The 18,859-nt window shown below is 40.1% G+C and overlaps 1 protein-coding gene across 1 annotated transcript; it reads right to left on the bottom strand.

Annotated features, from left to right (window-relative positions):
- Window positions 1–220: 220 nt before the first annotated feature.
- ERCC4 (ERCC excision repair 4, endonuclease catalytic subunit) lies at window positions 221–17,323 on the bottom strand. Its single transcript, XM_048320984.1, has 11 exons — window positions 17,128–17,323; window positions 15,482–15,662; window positions 12,508–12,703; window positions 10,944–11,151; window positions 9,681–9,861; window positions 9,205–9,333; window positions 8,516–8,626; window positions 6,785–7,376; window positions 5,978–6,070; window positions 5,229–5,341; window positions 221–4,170 (listed from the first exon to the last, which is right to left on the bottom strand). Exons 1-11 carry the CDS (start codon window positions 17,299–17,301, stop codon window positions 3,437–3,439), a joined length of 2,712 nt encoding a protein of 903 aa, XP_048176941.1. The 5' UTR covers window positions 17,302–17,323; the 3' UTR covers window positions 221–3,436.
- Window positions 17,324–18,859: the final 1,536 nt, after the last annotated feature.

Below are 18,859 nucleotides of genomic sequence, written 5' to 3'. Positions count from 1 at the left end.
ATGGTTTCTGAACATTTTGGTTTCTGACCCTACTTGCATTTCTTAAAATCACATATTTTACAAAACAGATCAACTGAATATGAATTTAATTTAATTTAGGTTACCTTTGAGTAAGGGCTAAGGAGAATTTTATCCTAAAATGGTCCTTATGAAAGGATTGTAAATACAGCTCATGGAGCCTGAAATACTGGAAACAGGACAAGTTTCTTTAATGACCCACAGTTACATTCTTAATGCTGTTTGGCATATAAGTAATGTATCCATTTAATAATTATTTTTTGGCAGATGTTTGGTTTTGGATTCTATTCTGCAGTTGGAATTGGAATCCTGACTAAGGAAAGCTTTAGAGACAAATATTTTAATTCTTAAAAATGAAGTTATTTGTGGTTGTACTATCACTCTGCAAATGAGAAATCACAATCACAACAATCCTCACACTTAAACTTTTCCACTTCCCAAAAGAGTCACTGTTTTTAACAACATAGCTACATATTTTATAAACTGTGTGGATTTCTGGTCAACTAGCTTACATTTAAGTTTTGAAAGCAATCAATCTAGCTGCTACCAAAAAAGCCCTACTTTACATGCTCATGCAGAAGTAATTTTGCAGGTAAAGTTTGCTCTGGTTAGGGACTGCACAGTGACAATACTGCCAGCAAAGCCTCCTTTTGCAGCTGTAGCTCGGAACTGCAAGTGTCCCCACGAGCAGGAATAGTATCCAGGTAACTTAAACACAGGGACTACAGCTTCATCTATCCTGTGCTAAATATATTTGCTAATATAAGCTGCATTTACTCCTAAGAGGTTATGTGGTTATTCTAGAAGAACTCTTGTGTGATCAAAGCCCAGAAGCTGCAGAAAGGAGCAACTTGGCAACTTCTCTATAGCATGTGAACCCCACACAGCGGGGCTTCAGCTATTGAGGGACCTGGCAATGTGAAGTCTTGGTTTGGGATAAGGAAGAAGCTGAGACACTCCCAAAGTGAAGGCAGGGGGTGTTTGTGTTTACTTTTTAAAATAAAAAAAGCATGAATTTAAAACATCAGCAATGACAAGATTCCATGACTGTTGATGAAAGAGAGCTAAAGAACACCCCAAAGCCAGGATTTTCATTGTTCACCCAACTTTGTGTTGTGATTGCGTTCAAGAAGAGCCTTTGGCTTGGGTATTTCAGGGAGAAGTGGTTTCAGGACACAGGACCTCTTCCACCTGGGAGAAAATCCATACCTGCTGTCCCAGGAGGACACAGCTCCAACTGGCAATCGAACCTAATACAGTGAAATGCCAAAGTACAGGAGCAATAATAACATGCAACAATGTTACTTGTGGCTGTTTCAGAGAAAAAGGCAAATCCTGCATAGAGAAAGCAAAAGGAAATGCTTTACAAAAATTCCACACATATAAGCAAAAGGCAATTTCATCCAAATATTTAGCAAATAATTATTTAATTGCATTATTTAACTTTGACCTAGCACACAATACAAAGTTACAACTTTATCACCTCTTACTATACCCTTCATTTTCACCCCATACACATCAATGCAAAAACCCCAAACCTTACTGACAGAGCTGAGGCAGCATCTGTGAAAAACCCCAGACTCACAGTTCATGGAACACCCTAATGATGCAACTGCACAAACAATGCTTGTTCTCAAAGGCTGGTCAGCTCCCCTTTTCTGAATCAGGCTCTACAGGCCATGCACTCAGGACAGTTATGATCTTACTCTGATTTTCAGTTCTCTTAGCACCACGTTGCAGGCATTCTCAACCCTAAGCATATCTGTGAACATTAGTTTGAATAAGCAAAAGTCTCATGGAAAAACTTCTTTTCATATTACATAAATCAGAATCTAGGGCAATAGAAACCCTACGATCTGGATTGTAAACCACACACTAAAAAGAAAGATGTTCCTATATCAATACAGCCAAATGAAAAACAAGATAAATAACAAATTTCAATTTCATTATGGGTGTATTTAATACTAAAATTTGCATCTGCAGCAAAATGTTCCCTTGGAAATTTGTCACGGCTCTGCCATAGAATAAAGTTAACAATTCATAATTCACACTTAAAATGCACAATAAACATTATACCTGAAAGTGCACAGTACAGTTTTTACCAAAACTGGACACAAAAAATATTTTCTCCTTTCATGAAGGAGATACTTTTGATCAGTTGTTCCCATTAGAATTGTACAAACACATGTGCAAGTCACAGATAAAGGTTTTGTAAATAGCAAATGTAAATACATTAGCATGGAATGACACTGGACCAACCCTTTTGTTGGCAATGGCAGTTTGTTACACAGTTGTATCAAAGTTCAATGTAGAATATATAATTTAACAATACACACATTCACAAACTTCTCCCTCTTTTTGCCACACAAAATGCTACAAATATTATCTTCTACGTGACACTGGCTTTACTGAGTTTATTGACAGACAGTTGATTTGAGACACAAAAATGCAAGTGCAATAGGACACAAAAGAAGCCAATACTGGAAGAACTTTCAACACCTTTGGAAAACCTTGCTTAGAAAACTACTGCATTTTACAAAAGGAAATATTCTTTGGTATAAAGGAACAGTGCCAATGGTATGCCCAGATTTTTCACTTTCCAGTGAAAGATGTGAAAGAGCTATCAAAACTGAGTAAAAAAACAAAGCCTCTTAAAAGTATAAGTAAGGCACACTCAAAATTAAGTTGCATTGTGGCACCACAGAATCTCTATCCAGTCAGACCAAAGGAAAGCACTTTGCAAAATTTAGCAACACTGAGCTGTACTGGCTTTGGAATGGCAAAAAGTATAATGGGCAGTAAGGTAAGCAAGCATAATGTAGAGCATAGCATAAGAATGTATTTTAATGTGACAAAGACTTATGGTCATGCTCTAAAACTCAGGATTCAGCCCAAGTATATTGTAAACAAACTCCTGAGTAAAGACCACGATGTGTTTCAAATAGCTCCATCACTGTCAATCGAAAACTGGAAGTTGCCAGAGCTTGAGACATTAAAAATAGCAAAAGCAGTGTTGTATCATGCAGCAGGTCACACAGACTAATCAGAACACAGCACATCTTTAGCTTGAACAAGACATCATAACTTTCACAAGAAAACACCTTTATCAGTTAATCTTAGCACTTAATTCTTATGGTCTTGGTGAAAAACTTCATTCCGTTAATTCAGTGGTGTTACAGAACTGGTTAAAGTGCTTTAAAAAGAATAAAAATAATTCACATTTCTCTATTAAAAATATTTTTTCCTCTTGAAACTTGCCTTCAGTAATAATTAACTCACATGTTAAAACTGATGGAACAGCATTAGCAAGAAACAGCTGGTTATCTTAGAGGGGGCATTTATTAAAATATTTCATGTATTTGCCAAAGTACTGTGCCAGAAAAGCTTATCTGTGCTCTGTATTGAACAATCTCATGAGTCATCTTTTGCTTTTTCCTTTCGCTAGTGCCTCTGCATAGGTCAGGTGAATAAAGTCAAAGAGTTGTGTAGCATTGGCAGCATTACCCAAAATCTTGGAGAGCTCGTCCTTGGACAGTGTCACCAGCTCTGCAATGCTTTTAACGTGGGTCATTAGGGCACGGCAGTTTTTTGCATTAACCCCTGGCATTTTTAACAGGAAGTCCTGAGGCCCAGGGTTGTACTTGTCTGACTCAGGGAGAATTTCGGAATCTGCGGTGACAGCCATCGCTGTTTCTGCATCGGGTTGGGGTTGGTTTTGTTTCAACTCTTCAAACAGTTCAGCAGTAGTGTGGGGAGAGGGACACCACAGGATTCGTAACTTTGGGAAGTGCAGTGTAAGAAGGGTTAGTTTAGAAGTAACATCATTGCTGGAAATTTCCGGCTGTAAAGAGCCTCGTGGGATCAAGGAGAAGGATTTGTTAGGATCAAATTCAATGAGGAGAACTGGCCGCTTGTAGTAGCGGCACATGGAAACGCACTGTGCATACAGCCTGCCGTTGTTTAAGGAACCAATCAGATCGCTGATACTCTTCCGCTCCACACAGATGTCAGGAGTTAGAATATAATCCCCAACTTCCAAAGTCACAGGCTCAATGTCGATCCCACGGCGATGGATCAGTGATGGAAGCTCACTACGGAATTCCCGCATATCCACGATTACGGCTTGCTGAACACCCTTCTGTTCCTGTCCACCTACAGAGCAAAATAAACACAGTTATCCCCATACTTGGCACCTCCTGCTCCAGTTTTTTTCCTGTGTGCTGCCAAGGCTTCTGCAATGGATGGACTTCTCATCTTAAGTTATACCTCAAATTCAGCACTACAATAAATCCAGACTTCGTTTAATTTTTAACTGTTATAGAGAAAAATGACTTGCCTAATTATATACTGTAGTTTATGGGGCATGCTCTGCAGCTTAATAGAACTACCATGCTACTTGCTGTAAGCTTTGTATAGGTGACAATGAAATACATTAAGCCGTAGATGAAAATTATTTAAATGAATCAGAGAAATCTTTAAAAGGCTGCCTGCAAAACAAGATAATGAAGCTGATCCTTTTTATTTGCAGCTGTTTCCCACAGAAATACAGTTCTTTATTAAAGGAATTATGTGTTGGCCTCTACAGATCTGCAGAAGGACACATAAAGAGACTGCAGCACTGAGGCCACAAAAGATGGAATAGCAAAGATTAGAGAGCATATGGCAAAGGAGAGCAGGATTACAGAAATGACAGCAAAGAAAAACAGGCAGAGGCACAGTACACACGTCACAGGAAAACAACAAAAATGTGGTTAGAATTGCAACAAAAGAAAAAGGATGCTTTATTGCAAAGAAAGTGATCAAACCCACAATGTGCAGTTGTTTACCCAGGCAGCATGTTTTGCCAAGATGAAAAGTCCCCAACATTTACTAGCTCAAGGACAACACTTTCTTTGACCATCTGTAGACCTCAGTTTCCATGTTTTAATTTCTCTTCCTACAAGCAGCACAAGACAGTCTCATAACCAACAATCTACCTAGAAACAATCCAAATGGTATCTGCCTTGATGGTCAAATACTTCAATAAGCTGTATTTTCAAAGGAAACCACAGTTTGTTGTCACTGGGAAATAATGTTTCTTTAGCATGAAGACTGCAGAGCCAATGTATGACATGTGTCTGCCCCAGGTGCTTTGAGAGGGATTTAAAGTGCAATAGTTCTGGGACTTTTGGAAAGCTCTGGGCTGGAAACCTGACGTAGGACCTGCTCACCTGCTTTGCGTGTGTCAGCAGAGACAGAGGCAGGTCTAGCGTCTCTGAGGAGGTCTATGTTTGTTTCATCTCGTCCTTCTCTTTCTTCAGGAACAACCATGCTGGCCTTCTCTCTAAGGAACCACAAACAAACACACAATAAAAACTGCAAATGTAGGAATAAAGGAGACTGAAATACTTCAGTACCCATCCAGATGTAACATTATATATAGTTTAATACTAAATGTAAATCCAATCAGAAATGCAATTTACTAGATTTTACTAGGTTTTTCCTTTTATGAAGGAACTAACGACTAGTAATAGCACTGTAACCCACTGAGAAGGCACTGTCAGTAAAAACACTGTCTTATACAGTCTAAGGAAATAGAAATTGTTTTGCTTCCCCAATTGACTTAGGTTATAAAAGCTTCAGAAATTATCTTACAAGAAATGTTACCTGCAAAAACACAATTACACAACTGAACTCCACAGACAATTAAGAAAAAATCCAAGTGATGCTGTTTAGCCTTTAAGTTAATATTGAATCCTGCTAAAATTATTAAACAAAACACCAGGTGCTTTGAAAAGGAAGGTTTTGACTTTCTGGTGATTCTCAATAGGAAAGTACTCTTTATATACAAAAAAGAATTGAATTAAAAGTTTATTTAAAGCCTTCACACAGTTAAGAACTTCACTCTATTTAAAATGTCAGCATATTGAGGAATTACATGAAACACTAATTATAAAGGCAGTTAAACGAATTGTGTTACCGAATAAGTTTCTCAAAGGCCTCCTTCTCCTTCCTCAGAGCTGTGAGGTAGCGCTGCTCTTCCGTGGAGCCCCCATATATGAGGAAATAAACTCTGTAGGTATAAAAGAGAAAAAAAGAAAAGAGGTCACAAAACTTTGTGTTAAGTTAAAAAATCCACAACCAATAAATTTAAGATTAGTAGCAGTAAATGCCTGACAAGTTAGTTAATAGTATATTAAATTTTAAGTTTTCTGTATTTTTAATTAGTATGTGACATTTATTTATAAAACTGAGTTTTGCAATTTCCAGGCATATTAAATACATATACCCAATGTGTTGATCTTTCGGTCAGCAAATGCTATAACTGCAAATACTCGTTTTCTTTATTGTGTTTTCCTTTACTTGTTTTTCTGTTACAGTTTCTGAATTACTGGTCTTCAGCATGATGAACATCAGGAATGTGAAAATGAATTAAACCCAAAATGAATCCTTTTGTTTAAAAATCCTATCTTCAGAGATGGTTTAAAATGAGACTACACCACCTCAAAATGATTTACTGCCACTAAAATCATCGAAGCAGAGGTCTTGGAATTGTTTTTTTTTTTAGCAGATATGCTTCTGCTGTTAAGGGACTGAATACCTGCTGGAAAGTAAAAATTATCTTTTGGTTACACCAGATGTTATGCTTTTGTTTAAACTTCAGGGCTAAATAGGAACTAAAAGGTATCTAATGAAAATGAACAGCAGCATGCTCTGCACTAACTGCTGGCAGTGCACTTTTAAATTTTTTTTTCAGACTGGAATTGCCCTGGCCAAGTCAACTTGCCTCAAAGGCTTTCCAGGCCTGCTTGCCTTGTAGATTTCCAGCTGCCGAACAAAAGTGAGTTCTGCATCATATAACACAACATATCTGGGTTCTACTTCGTGCAGCACCCGAGTGAGCGCGTAGGGATCCCCACACCCCTGCAGCGGGTGGATAATCGTCAGTGGGTCCTTGAAAATCCCATAGTAACAATCTGAGGGCAAGTTCACATCAAAATCTTCAGGAATGGTCTCTTCAGTGTTGGCTTCTTGGCTACTACTTAATTCTTGGTTGTCTTCCACCTCAACCTCCTCTCTCTTTTCCTCCTCCGTTTTCCCTATCATTTCAATTATAGTCCGGTCTTGCTGCTTCTTGTGTTTATTTTGTTTTGAAGAAGTTGTGAGTTTGGCTTTCTTGGCTTGAGGCCCTGTGTCAGGTTTGGCATTTCCTTTGGACTTGATGGCTTTTCTGTCCTTAATCCACACTTCTCCAGCTTTCTCCTCCTTTCCGAAGGTTTTGTTATACAGTCTTGTTAAAAAAGCTTCTGCTCCAGCAATAATATACTCCCTGAGCTGTGCACAGGCTCGATCATCGCTGGCACAAATGAGCACTTGCCCTGCAGTCAAGAAACAATACCATGTTTACAGCCTGTAGTGCTGTGCTTCTTATCCAGCTACAAGCACCTCCCAAGCCAGTGGGTTGCCCTGATCCAAGCACTATGCCTGCCAAATGCCTTGACATTCGGCTGCCACAGTTGCTCTGGACTTTGAGAGAATCTAAATTGCATGGCTTTTTATACCAAATAAGATCAGAGAAGAATAGTGGAAGTTCAGCATTCCTTATTCTTACAATATCTAAATTTGTAAAGTTTTCCTTCTGACCATTGGAAATGAGGCAGATACAGTGTGTGTTGAAACATATTCGAACAACTATTCATTTTTTAAGATGTGGAATAAGAGAGAACTTAATTTAGACCACTCTAATTTGTCAGCTGCGTTAGAGAGTCTACAAAACATGTTCCACACAGTATTATTGACATTTGTGAATAACAATTCTCCACGAGCTGACTCAGATAAACTCCTACAACACTAGGTGAGAGAGACAGTTCTTAACCAGAGTCAGAACACAGTGGGTGGGAGAAAAGAGCACTTTTTTACCCTTACTATTTCCTAAAATAAAACTTGCTAAATTTTAAGGGAATGAAAAGCCCTAAAATAGGAAAGGCAGCAAAGCAGTTAAGACTCTCTTCCCTTCCTCCTAATCTCTACCTCATTTATATGCAACTCATGAGAAGCAAATTTTCAGGTGCATGAGAAGAATGTGCAAGTTAGAAAGGGCATAAGGCAGAACCCCTATTTTTGTTTTGAACCCAAACTTAAGAAATGAATGAATGGTACCTTTATTACAAATTTCCACATCAGTTGTATTTGGCTTGGAACTAAGGTGTCAGTACAATACTGAAATGTAACTTAAAATATTTTTTCAGAATAATGTAGGTTCTTTTTTAAAAAGTATTGCATTGCAGGAACGAACAGCATTTCTCTTTTAGAGAAAGACCTAATAAGAGTTTATATTTTACATAGTTTATGTACATAATGTACTTAAGTCCCTCATCTTAAGGCCACAAATTACTAAATTTAAACTAGCTCTTTGATAAAACTACAGAAAAGAATTAGTTCCTTCTCTCCAAGATCAAGTACAAGTACAAACCAGTAGAAGCACCGTGAAAGCTTACATCATTTAGTATTCTCTCACCTGGACCACCAAGGTTGTCACTGTTCTTATTCTCATTTTCAATCTCTTTCAGTACTTCTCTCAAAGCTTCCCATTTGGGGTTACTTTCTAGAACCAATTCCCTTTTCAGTTCTGAAACAAAGTAAGATTGAACATAGCAGTTCTTGCAGCCAAAATATCCTTTAGACTTTAAATCAGTGGTAAGATGTCAATAGTGCGATGCTTGTTGGCAAATATGATATTCAACAGCCTACACATGCAACTTGTTATGCTAATGAGATGGAGAACACTCTTAAATTTAAAAATGGAGATAAGTGCTTTTGTGAAGCAAAAAGCTGAAATATTCACTCATTCTTCAATTCTGAAACTCCTGAATATATTTTTTAATAAAAGCAACCACAGCCTCCTACTCTTTTACATAAGATAATAAAGATGAAGCTAAACACCAATGTAATGCAAGAAAAATTCCACAAAAGCTCTCCCAGTGATCAGCTGAGCAAGCTTAGGAGAATCCCCTACTTCTTCCTGACTCTTCCATGTTGTTTATTATATGCTTTTGGAACTAAGATTATGTCTCAGTTAATCCCAGCTAACAGACTGAGATCCCGAGCTGTGGAAGTTCATGCAGGGAACCAGAGCACAAGTAATAATATGCAAAGCACTTGGAATTGTGTGACACTCTCAAACTTAAAATTAGGAATGATCAGTACCATTTTCCTTTTTTACATCACGTTTTTCAGAGCATTTGCCTTTCTGATTCAGTTTCTCATCTGCAGTGCGATAAACTCGAGCTCGAGCATTCACAAACATTGAAGTACTGGAGTCAAGGAATAGCCAGCCTGGAGAGGAAATGAGAAGGAAGCAGTAGTAGTTTGACATCTGCAATGTGTATGTGTTTCAACCCTTTGCAGTAAAAGCCCCAGATCTCTAAGCTGGAATACCTGCCCTACCTGCTTGCTGTGCAATTACCAGCTTAATAAAAGACAGAAATGTGATGCAAATCTCACACTGTTAAGTAACAGCAGTTAAGTGGGAAGATGAAAGAATTATCTGTCAATAAAAACCTACGTCCTTATGGCTGGTTATGTAAAACCCAATTAGATACCTTCATATGTTTGGGAATGTTAATTAAAAACATCAACACTGCACTGCTTCATGCATTAACTTGTGTGGTTATTCTGTTTACCTGAATTCTCACCAAAAGCTTTTTCACTTGCTTTCAGTGACTCCAGGAGATTAAGGAAAGTGACACAATCATACTGGGTTAGATACAGTAGCAAAGTACGGAGGATCTTCAAATCCTGGACCAAAGACTTTGTCTTAGCTCCAAGCTGATGCCAGAGAGGATCTAAATAGTGACGTATTGTCTGGAAATATAAATTGGAAAGTTCGGAGTGTCAAACATACAGTATTGTATTATAGCTTCTAACCAAGCTGAAAATGCACTTTTTCTCTTATTTTACAGGGGATGGTACTGGTTAAAAAAATATAAAGATGTGCTGGTGAGATACTTGTTTTGATATAAGTTACCGTATTTTAGCAAAGCTAATGTAATATAGATGTCTTTATGAAAAACATTTCAGCAATTAGCAGATGTATACAATTTAATGCTTTCAGTAAATTTTTTCCTTTCTATCTCATAATAAAATACTGGTTAAATTTAAAAACCACCCTTATTTTACTGGTACTGGCCTGTTGTATTTAGTATCCAGTGTCCTTTACTTAGGTAGAGCAAAAACCATTCTAATGTCATTTAGTTTCCAAAATAAGACGGGTACCATGAAGATGTACAACTTATAGAGCTCAAGAAAAAATCTTCAAATATTTAAAGTACAGAAGGCCTTCCATCTAGATTACATCACAGTTAACCAATAACTGTGTTGCACTGTGACTATTGATTTCACCCTAAAGAAAGCCTGTTTGCCAAAGATTGCAGATCTGCCAAAAATAACAAACACCACACAGTTACTGACATATATAATGATTAAAGATACAGCAGATACATGCATGTGCATATTGTCTATTATATACAGTGCTTCTCCTACTAGAAAAAATAAAAAACACAGGCAAGAAATTCAAAAGGAAAAGGGAAGTATGTGTGTGGCAATAACTGATATGTATCTCCAAAGTATTCTGAGCTGAAGCTGCAGCTGTCTTTTTAATAACAGCAGCCACAATTATTATTATAACCATGAATTCGGATATTTTTACTGTTGGGATTTCAGAAATGAAGGAAGAACAACAATACCAATACATACAAACCCTACTGGCAACTGTCACATCACCATTACGTCCCCTTGTACCAGTAACAAACATGTCATGGGAGAATACTCAGCTGCTGCTGGTTATTTATCTTGCAAATAACATTTCTGTTTGCAGAAAAAGTGGCAGGCACTTCAGAGATCTACATCCTGTTAGTTATACACTGCAGAACAATCAAAATGGTTACCTTGTCAAAAGGTTTAGCAATAGCATTCTCTAATGATAGATCTTCTACTTCAAGAGCTGGATTATAACGTTTGAGTTCCCTCAGACATGCGTTCAGAATGTCCAGGATTGCAGTCTGGATAGCAAGCATAGCAGGGGTCATTGCCACGTGTATTTCCACCACTTCAGGTTTATGCTTCTCTAAAAATGAGTGCACTGCTATATGAAATCTAAGAGAAAAAAAGCTTCTTAAGATTTACTTGGATAGTTTTGACTTAGAATTACTCAAAAGTTCGTATAAACTACAATTACAATTGGTTTAAATGTTAGCAAGTTAGTTAATTCCAAAATAAGTTTGTACTGATGTGAAGACTGCAATCTTACGAACAGCCTCAGAAAACCATCTGTTCCACAATTATGACTGTAGTCATTCTAGTCATGTGAGCCTATAGTGCTGGTGGATGATCCATGGAAAATTACTGCACTGGATTCTGCATCATCATCACATACAGCAAATATTAAAATAAGCCAAAAAAATCTTGTAAGAGAGAAACTAGAAGGGGTTCATGAATTCTCTGAAATCCCATGGTGGCACCAGCAGATCCTGTGATGTTCCCAGCTTGCAATGATAACCAGCAGATCCCTTTTGGAACCCTGTCCTTGAGCCACTCTGGCTGCACAGGTCCAGAGACGCCAGCTGATTGTTCCTGGCAGGATGAGGCTCAGGCAACCTGATGGCTGCTGACCTCTGGAACTCCATGGACATTTCCCTTACTGCATGCTGCAGCCCCAGGTCTTTTCATGGGAGTCAAGGAAGGAAATCTAGAGAGCTTCTACTCAACCTTTCCTACCCTAAGTATGTCCACTTCTACTGCCCTGGGATACTGAAAGACAGACTGTTAAGGAATTTCCAATGCAGAGGAACAGTTCATTAAGATGGAGTGAAACACATTCCAGCTTGGACTAATGGAACAAATGGGCAGAGCTCCTGCTCAGTGCAAGAGCACTGACTGGGTCATCAAAGAGTGTCAAGTTCCATTTGTGGATCTGCTCCTGAAGACTCAGTGCATACCACATCTTGGCAATTTGTTTTTTAACAGTCATCAAGAAATATTCTTCATACACAACACACGTGTATTAAAGATTAAAAAAATCTGACATGTAGAAAGAGATGCAGGGAGTTTCACCACAGCTGGAAAGAAACACCTCCATGAATGGCAGAACTGAAAGATTGTTTTCCTGTCAATTCATGGCTTAAATACTCTTGTTTAGTAAGAGAAACTTTTCTCAAACTATTAAGAATGTCACTTTTTGCTGTGATTTCTGTTGACTAAAAGAACAGCTCTACCATAAGGTTCATGTCCTTAATAGAGTTAATTTGAGTCTATTTTATAGACATAGTTCAGAAATTCAGTATCGTCAACACCACCTCTGTCAAAAACTGAAAAACTTTTGTTTGGGAATACAGGAGGGAACACAGATTAGCAGTGTGACGGCATAGACCTTGTTTTCTTAGGAACCCGCTGTAAAATCCTTCATCTTTCCTCTAAGTTTTAACTCTCCAGTGAAGTAAAGAAGTGCCTCACCTTGGCCACAGATAAAGCTTCCCGACAAAAAGATTTTTCATCACTCTTTCCACATGACAAAAGCCAGTGTTAAATGCAACTGCATTATCTGTAAAAGCTTTAATGAAGCCTTGCTTGTTCTTCTGGCGGTAAAGTCGCAAGATAAACGCTTCCTGACAGGACTCAATGATTCTGTGTGCTTTGTACACCAAAATGCCTGGGAAAAGAAAAAAAAGTCAAGTTAAAAAAAAGCACAGAAACGTACAGGTTTGTTCAGATTTTTCCTCATAACTGTCTTATTCTTCTACTGTTCTTTTAATTACAGGAATTTAAGAATTTAAGTCTTCTAAAATGAGGGTTAAACAAACTTTCTGGGGCTGAAATGAGTGATTCCTCAGTTTCAGTACCATGAAACTGCCAAATAACAGAACTAGGTTAATAATGCACCTTTAAAAAAAAAAAAAAAAAAAAAAAAAAAAAAAAAAAAAGCTTGTGCATGAGTGGCAGGATTTACCAGCTCAGAAAATTCTTTATTCCTGAGGCGTAACTTGAACTTGAGCCTTTTAAAAGCAGGAAAAGCAAATGCATGAAATAACACACTGTTACAACAAAGAAAGTTTGATATGTTTGAGGCTGTGATAGTTGAATTCTTTTGTTAAGAGAAATTCTGGAATTACAGACTTGTCAAGTAACTTCCATTGGTAACAGTTCAAGTGTTTACATAATCAAAAAGCTTCTGAAAACATTTATTTTGCTTTTCTCTCCCATCTGACAGTCATATTCACACTTAAGGACAGCAAGTATTATCAAATGTATGAGTACACAAGCAGTTTTCTTCATGGCTATGGGTGTAGCAGGAATAAAAGATCTATCAAGCACATATTAAAAAAGAGAAATCCAACAGTTTAATTTAATTACATGTTTGAAGCAAACACTTCTGGAGTTCACAGTTCAGTCAGTCAAGACCTGCTAAACCAAGGCTTGTTTTTTCCTCATGCTTAATCATGTTAAACAGCACATTCCATTATTTTCCCTCTCCCCCTCCTGAAGTGAGGCCTGTGTGGTATCTGTTCACAGTTTCCAGTGGAATCACAAATGCCTTTCTAAAATGGAAGCAAAGGACATCAAACATCACAGGTTTTACCTTGTGCCTGACAAACTTACAAAGCATTTAATTTCTGTAACAAGTCTCCTCAACTCAGCACCATGCCTTTGCTTGCTAAATGAAAAAACATTCAGAAAAAAAGACTTCCATATAACTGCTTGCCATTCATGATTAAGTCATGAAATAATCCACTATAAGGTATTTTACTATCTAGATATTGTTAGACCTGTCCTATGAAGCAAATTTTTCAGTACACAGTAACAATCATAGCCATCTCTGAACAACTTCCAGTTTATCAAAATGTGACTCCACATGGACATGACAGGAAACACAATTTGTAAGAGGTCAGTAAGACTGTGTTTATTGTAATACTTTCCTGCTTTTAGTCAATATATATCTGATTATGAAGTGAGTTCATACCTGCTTTGTAAGCCTTGGTAGAAACAACTTGCCACTTTTCATTACACCAATATGAAACAGTTTCACTGTGCTGTCAGGTACATCATTTCTACTCAGCTAAAACCACCAGGAATAATTCTGCTTTACTGCAGTGATAATTTATTATCTTCATTTTTCTGGATTTATGAGTTCATCAGATGTTAATTCACACTGATTTTACAAAAGACATTTTTACCACCTAGAAAGGCTTTTGCTTTTATCTCCTCATGAAATACTACTACAAGATTTTGCTGGTTTTGTTGTACAATCTCACACACAGACAAGGCACACGGACCCAGGTGTTGGGAGGCTGGGAATGAAGCCACCAGTCGATTGCAGCTGCTCTGACACCGACCTCTGGTGGCAATGCAAAACCTGTCACAGCTCTGTGGCACTATAGGACAGCAACAGTATTAAAACTTCAGTGTATTTCTTCTTTTCATCTTTTTCTTTTGTTTTTTTTAAATTTTCTTCTTTGGTAGGGTAGAAAGGTAGAGAGGGAGGATTCAGGGGAAGAAGAGAAATTATCACAGGTTGCCCAGAAAACCTATTCACTTCTTTTGAACTTAGAAATTCCAAAATTGACAAATCTGGTGTTCTTTGACTCCAGCATAAAACTGTTCTAAATGTTTTAGAGTGGAACTTGTTATAGCTGGACTAAAAGGAAGGAGGTACAGCTTCTGAAGCAGAAACTCACATTCTTCTAAGCATACAATATTCAGCTGTGTTTAAACACTAAGATGTTAACACTTAGATAAGAGTAAAATATTCTTATATCCCCGGCTCTCAGATATCTCTTTTTTCAGCTCTCCAGGCTGTAACAGTGTTTCCAGCTTAGACAGAAACATAAAAACAAGAGTGGCTGGGGGAGAAGGGGAACAGAACATGAGAAGGAAAGGGTAACTCTCACATCTTCCGTGTATAGCTTCTATATAACAACAAAAAAAGGTAGCAAGCTATTCCTAAAATCTTTACAATCACAGTAACAGCATTACTTTGTAATACCGCTATTTGCATAGTGTCCAAGTGTGTCAATACAAAGATTAGTGAGGTATATTTTGATGAGAAGTCATCAGGAATAATTTGTTAATGCAGAAAAATAGGTAGTGTGCGTGGCTGATGAAGCATGACATCTAAAATCAGTTTTAATCATAGACCAGTGCCCAAAAGACCACAGGACACTATTTTACCAAGTGCAATCAATTATTCTTCTTTGAAAGCCTTTTTAAACTGTATGATTAAATAAGGCAAACAAATTTAGAGAAAAAAACCCAATTAAAAATATGAAAGAACTACATATTTGCTCCTTTTACCTTAGTCTTGGTGGGGGCAAAAAAAAAAAAAAGAATAACTCTTCAACCTCAATACCTGTTAGTAGAACTCTTCATATAGAATTCAGCTTTGTGTATTTTCAAACAGAACACTCTTACCTTTATTTCATTAAGCTCTTACCGGTAATGAGATTGGCAGGAATTCTGTCAGTAAGGAAATCTACCACAAGGATCCGACTTGTTGCAAAGATGACTCCTCCTTGTGTGTAAAACTCATATCGAGTATTATTTGCGATTTCATTGGTAACGCGCCGAGGGAGATGAACAACTCCATCTGACCTCAGCTGATCAATAAAATACTCCTAAACCAAATACAATAAAAGCACAAGACATTATTGTGGTATCTAGGGAAAGGGATGCAAAAAGCACCTTTATTACACATACTCTGGTAATTTTGAGGAGTGGAGCTGTCCAAAACAAATAAAGACACGATAGTATAACATACTAAAGGAAGTCAGAATTATGATTTTTTTCTTTTTTGATATACTTTCTTCAGTTTCACACTCATCTGAGTGATTTAAAAATCTACATCGTCAGGAAAAGCTAGACAATACTTACATAAAAATGAGCAACTGACACTTCAAGGAGCTTACGTTTTCTTATATTTCAATAGCTCGTTTTCAGAGAAAATGCAATTTTAATACTGCCTAAAGGACACAGAATTGGGAAAAGATCATCTTTTAGTGCCCTCACCTGTCATTAGATGACTACAGCAGGTAGATCATATACAACAAGCTTAATCTTATAAACTACAGCTGTGATCTTTATTCACCTATGGTTGCTATAAAAAGACCTCCCCTTCCTGATGGTGGGAAATTTGTCTGGTTCCAGAGAAAAAAGAACCTTTTTTTGTACAAGTAGGGACAAACCTGTCAGCATGTTTCACCTGTTTCTCCTCACCGGTTACTTATAAGTTATATACTTGTTTTAGCTCATTAGTGTTATTAGGACTTCATCGTGCTGCAGGAGTAGAAATTCAACTGCCATGATCCCAAATGTGCATGGTTTGACAGCTTCCCCGGGACCTGGGGATGGACAACGAGCCATCGCTGAGCCAGCAGGTCAGGAACATGACCCTGCCCCTCTGCTCAGCCCTGCTGAGACACTTCTGGAGTGCTGGGTCAGGTTCTGGGCTCCTCAGGACAAAGGGACATGGAGCTGCTAGAGCAGAGGGTGACAAAGAGGGTGAGGCAACTGGAGCCTCTCTCTTGCGAGGAAAGGCTGAGGGAGCTGGAGCTGTTCAGCCTCGAGAAGAGATGCCTGAGAGGGAACCTGACCAATGTCTGTCAGTGTGAGCAGGGAGGGCTCAGAGCAGGGCCCAGCGATGGGACAGGAGGCAACGGGCAGGAACTGATGCCCAGGAAGTTCCACCTGAACACGAGGAAGAGCTTCTTCACCGTGACTGAGCGAGCACTGGGACAGATTGTCCAGGGAGGCCGTGGAGTTTCCCTCACTGGAACTATTTCAGAACCATCTGGACACAGTCTTGTGCCGTGTGCTCTGGGACGGCCCTGCCAGAGCAGGGAAGTGGGACCAGATGAGCCACTGCGGTCCCTACCAACCCGACCCATTGAGTGGTTCTGTGCCGGGGCCTGTGCACAGAGCCCGGCCCGCCCCCCGCGCTACCCTCACCGGAGCCCGCACACCCTCCCGCCAGCCCGGGGAGCCGCTCCGCTGGCCGGGGCAGCGACAGAGCCGCCGGCCGCCCCCGGGACGCGCTCGCAGCAGCCGGGAGGGGAAGGGGCGGGCGCTGGCAGTTGTCCATACCTCCTCGGCGGGGCTGGTGTTGAGCACGAGCACGAGGCTGGCGGGCTCGCAGTAGAGGCGCAGGAAGCGCAGCAGCAGGCGGTCGATGCCGAGCCCGCGGGCGCACACGGCGAGCCCGTCGCGGTGGAACAGCTCCAGGAAGATCTGGCTCTCGTGCTCCAGCAGCGCCGCCATCACGGCACCGCTCCCGCGCACGCGCGCGGGCCCCCACAGCGCCCCCTGCCGGGTCCGCGCGCGCGGTCCTTCAGCCCGGGCGGTTTCCCGCCCCCGCGCGAGGGTCCCGAGGCGCGCGGACAGGAGGGTCCCACAGGGAAATGTCCACCCATGGAAAACCACAGCGGGGGGGACGGCATCCCACACAGGGGCTCCTGCTGCGGCCAGCTGAACCTCCGCTTCTCCCCGTGCGGTGTGGTGCGGTAAAGCGAAGTAGCCGGTCTTCTCCAATCATTTTGTGTTTATTATGACCCGAGGGAATGGCCTGACGTTCTCCCAGGGGAGGTTTGGGTTAGATATTAGGAAAAGGTTCTTCATCCATAGGGTGAAGGCACTGAACAGGCTCCCCAGGGCAGTGGTCACCCTCCCAAGGCTGGCAGATCTTCAGGAGCATTTGGACGCCGCTCTCAGGGTGGGATTGTTGGGGTGTCCTGTGCAGGGCCAGGAGCTGGATTGATGATTCTTGTGGGTCCTTCCTACTCAGAGTATCCTGTGATTCGGTTATTTTTTACTGGGTACCTACATTTCTTAAGCACGAAACCCAAACTCTGCTGAGCATTCCTCACACGAGGCATCAGCACCTCGCTGTTTCCTTGGTGCCCGCCCCGATCCGTGCAGAAAAGGCTGTTTGTGCCCAGAGGGGTGAGGAACTCCTCAGACCTGCTTTCAGAAACAGCTGGAAATGCAGGACACTCCTCAGGCTTCCCCTGAAATTCAGTCGAGCATCATGGAGTCACAAAAGGGTTTGGGATGGAAAGGACCTTCATATCTTCCAGTGCCACGCCCTGCCGTGGCAGAGACACCTCCCTCTAGCCCAGGTTGCTCAGAGCCCCCGGGGTGGTCCCGGTTCTGCTGGGTCAAAATCCCCCTCTGGGAAGTGAAGGAGAAGGCTGCCAGCTTTGTGTGCGGGGCTGTTGGGCAGACGGGCAGCGCGCAGCCCGCTCCTTCCATTCTGGGAACCTCTGCAAAACGATCCCGTCACTTCTATTTGTGCTAGGTGTTGATTCCAGTTATCTCTGTCAATATCGTCTTCTTTGGGTAAAATGCCGTTATCAGGGCATCGAATCAACGGCCAAATATATTCAAATAATCACTTTCAGTTCTTTGTTTCACACTTTCACATGTGGGCAGCTGCAGCGGGGGTTCCTTTGGGCTTTGGTGTTTTTCTAAGTGAGGGAAAATAAAGTGTACGGCTGCCAACGTGTTCCTCTACTGCCCACTTGTTCCAGTCAGCACTGCTAATGAAGAGGCACTTTACAGAGCATTTTTTGTAAATTTGCCACACGGTCAGAATTATGCTATGGGAAATTTTAAATTAATGTAGGAAAAATGCAAATTATTTACAATACATGTCTTTGTATTTTAAAATGCAGTATAGCTCCTCAGGGCAAAGTAGAAAACAAGTCTTTAAAACCAGGCAAAATTAATAAAAGATGGGGACTATTCTTGATCTTTCTCATACACATTTCATATTTATGAAATTTTATGCTGATACCTAAACAATTTTTTCTTTGCAAGT

This window comes from Corvus hawaiiensis, chromosome 16, assembly GCF_020740725.1.
Source record: "Corvus hawaiiensis isolate bCorHaw1 chromosome 16, bCorHaw1.pri.cur, whole genome shotgun sequence".
In the NCBI taxonomy this organism is placed as follows: Eukaryota; Metazoa; Chordata; class Aves; order Passeriformes; family Corvidae; genus Corvus; species Corvus hawaiiensis.
Note: the sequence above shows the minus strand (reverse complement) of the source record. Positions and strands in the feature narration are given on the sequence as shown.

Excerpts from the sequence above, each read along its gene's own strand:
- ERCC4 (XM_048320984.1), bottom strand. The coding sequence starts at position 17,301 with ATGGCGGCGCTGCTGGAGCACGAGAGCCAGATCTTCCTGGAGCTGTTC. Across the intron at positions 11,152-12,507 it reads AAGCTTTATCTGTGGCCAAG|ATTTCATATAGCAGTGCACT; the intron begins GTGAGGCACTTC and ends TTTTTCTCTTAG. Across the intron at positions 8,627-9,204 it reads TGATGTAAAAAAGGAAAATG|AACTGAAAAGGGAATTGGTT; the intron begins GTACTGATCATT and ends ACTTTGTTTCAG.